General features: G+C 40.8%; 1 protein-coding gene across 1 annotated transcript; it reads right to left on the bottom strand.

Moving 5' to 3' along the window:
• Nucleotides 1–315: 315 nt before the first annotated feature.
• LOC134451170 (mast cell protease 1A-like) lies at nt 316–2,842 on the bottom strand. Its single transcript, XM_063201400.1, has 5 exons — nt 2,787–2,842; nt 2,520–2,673; nt 1,766–1,907; nt 1,114–1,353; nt 316–491 (listed from the first exon to the last, which is right to left on the bottom strand). Exons 1-5 carry the CDS (start codon nt 2,812–2,814, stop codon nt 333–335), a joined length of 723 nt encoding a protein of 240 aa, XP_063057470.1. The 5' UTR covers nt 2,815–2,842; the 3' UTR covers nt 316–332.
• Nucleotides 2,843–3,980: the final 1,138 nt, after the last annotated feature.

Here is a 3,980-nt window from a genome sequence, read left to right on the forward strand (position 1 = left end):
ATTTCTGTTAATTTATTAAACTTAAAAATGAGAATAATTGGAAAATATGTGAATAATATGAAAAGGAAATGAAAGAAAGCCAAAAAAAGGAAAGACAGAAAAAAATAATGAATGACAAACCTGGAAAGAATATCACTAGCATGCATGTACGTATCTAATTTCTTAATTTCTCGATGCTCTTTAAAATGCTATGATCCAGGGCAGATATCCTGCTATTCTGGAGTAGATGTTTGGCCTGGTTGGCTTTTCACAGGGTTCTGGTTGTGTTTCGGTTGTAAAGGATGCCCTTACACCCTCATTGTGGACCACATATTATCATGCATTTGATTTCTTCAGTTGATGTTATTTAGAATGGCATTGATCCAGGTCAGATGTGCTGATACTCTGGTGTAGACATTTGGTTTATCTGGATCGTCACATTTATTTGGCTCATTGTAAGACACAATACCTTCAGCTTTGCCGTTGCACACAAGAGGACCACCTGAGTCACCCTGTAACAGGAAACAGAGAAGAGTCAACTGCCAACCAGTCATTAACACACAATGCAGAATAATGTTGTATTGAGTCTCTTTTTTAATCTATTTTATTATATGGTGTGACGTCATCGGTCGAATGCTCCATTCATTTCAACGGGACTCCCCAACGTTCGCACGTCTGTTAGGCCTATTTTTCGATAACGGACGGGTTGGTCTATAACAGACCGCTGTCAATGGCAACAAGACTTTTCACTGCTAAAGCGACTTTTCAACAAGACTCTAATCAGCTGCTGTGATAGACAACACCTGTTGTCCTGGCTACCTAGCTGTTACCTAGCGGTGTTCCACAACGGCACTGTTTTGTTATGCGCAGCAACAATCTTAACATTAAATAGGCCTAAAGAAATGTCCCCTCCATGTGTGAATCATTTAAGTAGCCTATATCCATATAATAAGCGGGTTAACTTTCGGCGACTCGGTCCGCTCCGCTCCGCGTCGGGGTCTAAAGATTCTCTCTGTCGTGCTGCTATTCCACGGTAGCGACCTTCTCGCCGAAAGTTAACCCTTACTTAAATGGATCCATCATATGAAGGCAGGTACATATAGCCTATATGAATTGCACACACACAAAGTTTACCTGGCAAAAGCCGGTGCTTGTACACATCATTTCTTTGGTGAGATTTCTCCAAGATTTCTTGCATTTTTCTCTCTTCACAATATTCACGTTAGCCTCCAGAAGAACATCACTTGGGGGCTCGTTGTTTGAGGTTTTGCCCCAGCCAGCCACACTACAACCTGCTTTATCCTTGATGTCTGCGTCTTTCTGTGGACGGTCTATCCAGTCTATGGACTTGGACTTCTTGAGCCCAACTTCAAGCTGTACAATAAAAACACAGTGACCGATAACGAATTTGCCATACAATACTGTAAATTGAGTCCTTGTCAGATGGGTCCAAAGTAAAAGTAGAAGTAAAAAACTAAATCATAGTTTCCTTCCGAACAAATAACTTCACAGAGTAATGGTCTACAGTTACCGTATGCCATGACCTGATTTTGTGCTGGTTGGATTAAATTTTGGGGTGTTTCCCTTTAGGTTTTTCAGTATTTTCAGTCACAACAATATCTATAGCCACCTTATTATTAAGTATGGAATAATTGCTGTAACCGCTATGTAATATTATGTGTTAGTTGTATTTACAACATGAATTTTCTTCTACCTCTACTTTTTTGCCACCTCTGGTCCTTGTATAGTTTTCTCTGTAGAGGACAAAAACAATATTTGTACCTACCTGTAGAAGTGCAATGTCATTCTGCAGTGTTGTACTGTTGTATCCGGGATGCATGTGGTAGTATTTCACTGGTATCCTTGACTCCATTTTTGGGTTTTTAATATTATTACTCCCAACCACAACTGTCAAATCAATTCCCTTGCTGAATAGTAGTAGAAAGAGTTGATAAAAAAGGTATGCATTGATTTCTATTTCATCCGAACACATATACCCAAAGCTGTATATTCAAGGTGTCGAATTGGTCATTGTAGATTGACGCATCGTTTTTTTGTTAACAGGAGATGCACCCCCATTGTTGTAGACCTCTATATATTAAGCATGCGCTATTTTAACTTGCTCTGCACTGAGAGTGAGAATGAAAAATTAAAGTTCCCACCTTTAAAGGTTTTAAACTTTTTTTTAGTAAGTATTGATATTTAAAACTTATTTAATCTCTTCATTTATGGTTGTTGGTTTTGTTGGCCATGATATAAACAACCTCCAGAAATACCAGTAAATGTAAACAATCAATCATATACCCAAAACGGCATAGTGTTTGTCATCGATCTCATGGATGGCTCAGGCTAAGGCACTATGCTGTTAGGCTGGGGTTCGATTCTGACTATAGATGTCAAGACCTGATCCCTCTCCCTCTCTGTCTTCTCTCTTCCCTGTCACTTATTTTCCTGTCTGAACTGTCCTCTCAAATTAAGACAAGAAAAGCCCAAGAATATCTTTACAAAGAGAAATCTCATGGAAGTGGAAGACTTACCACTTGATACAGTGGGCTGCAGTCATGACAAAGGATGCATGCACCAGGAATCCACCGCAGATATGTTGCTTGTCCTGCTGCACTGAGACCATGTAACGCCTGTCGTTCTCCTTCACTTTGGTGCCTTTTATGATGCCCACGTACCCACCATATGCACCTGCCAAGCACAATGATAATTGTGTCACACAAATAAATGAATGGAAGACAACTGTTTCTCTACCAGTTGATGTATTTGATGTATTGATGTTGATGAAACTGACATGTACTTACATACATACATGCTGGAGATATTCAGCATCGATGGTAACAAAGCCACTAGCCAGATCATAGCTGCAGACCCCATTGCGTCAACAAGCTCAAGTGACAGAGAGTTCACTAAGCCACCAAATATAAGTCAACAGGCGATAAACCACACCCTTCTGAATTCTCACCGCTGGTATAGGCTGAATTTCCATTGCCATTCATATCTGCTCTCTTCATACAATAATTTCCGTCTCGTCATGTAAATCTGCTGCTTCAAAAACATGATAGATCAAATCAGGCTTGTTTGCAAATAGTAAATCTCAGATCTAAAATGCTCTGCTGTCATGACAGAACAGGACCGCTCACAGCTTTGGCTGGGCCCAGGGCTCAGAGTCATCTGAAAGGGCCCCCATCCAATACATACAATGTAAGGAGGACCCAATTCTGGGCCCCTCTTCTTCATGGACCCGGAACAACTGACCCATTTGTCCTACCCTGGCTGCCAGCTTCCCTGGTCATGACCTTGAAATGAGGATGTGGTTTTGCTTCTCACAACATGCATAGGCCTAATGTCTGTGTCTTGTCTTGCACCCTGCAGCCTTCACGTCTTTACAGGCAGTCAGTTCAGACGTTATTGGTAGTAAGATGTTGTCAAGATATACAGGTAGTTGCTCTGAATGGTGAGGAAACTGTAGACCACACATTGCAGACAAGTGCATAGTTTTAATGTAATCACCAATCAGCTCAATAACAATACTGTTGTTGCCCATAGGTAGTTAGAACATTTTTGCTTAGATATCACTGATGAAGATAAACTCAGGGTTGACACATTTTACATTAAATGTTGCAGAGTTCAGCCTAGACATTTATTGACTCAAACTGTTGTCCACCATCTCTGTATCTTTGCTCGTATATATAGACTGATTTCTCATAAGGACCCCAGTGTGTCTGCAGACCCCTGCCGCAAAGCTGTGGTCCCCTCAAGCAATGAGGTCACCTGCCGGAAACCATTCTGAGCTGACATGTCTCTAACCACGTTTCCATCTTGCAGTTTTTATCTAGGGCAATTTTGCTTTGTCAGCGGTTATTAAAAGGCGCAAAGAATTACAGTGAATAATTTCACATGAGACCGACAGCACGTTAGACAAAAATATGTAGCCTACTTCACTGCAGGTATTCTTGGATTGGGAAGCTGTAATAGGGTACTGTAAATGTTCACAC

The sequence above is a fragment of the Engraulis encrasicolus genome, chromosome 6 (assembly GCF_034702125.1).
Source record: "Engraulis encrasicolus isolate BLACKSEA-1 chromosome 6, IST_EnEncr_1.0, whole genome shotgun sequence".
Taxonomy (NCBI): Eukaryota; Metazoa; Chordata; class Actinopteri; order Clupeiformes; family Engraulidae; genus Engraulis; species Engraulis encrasicolus.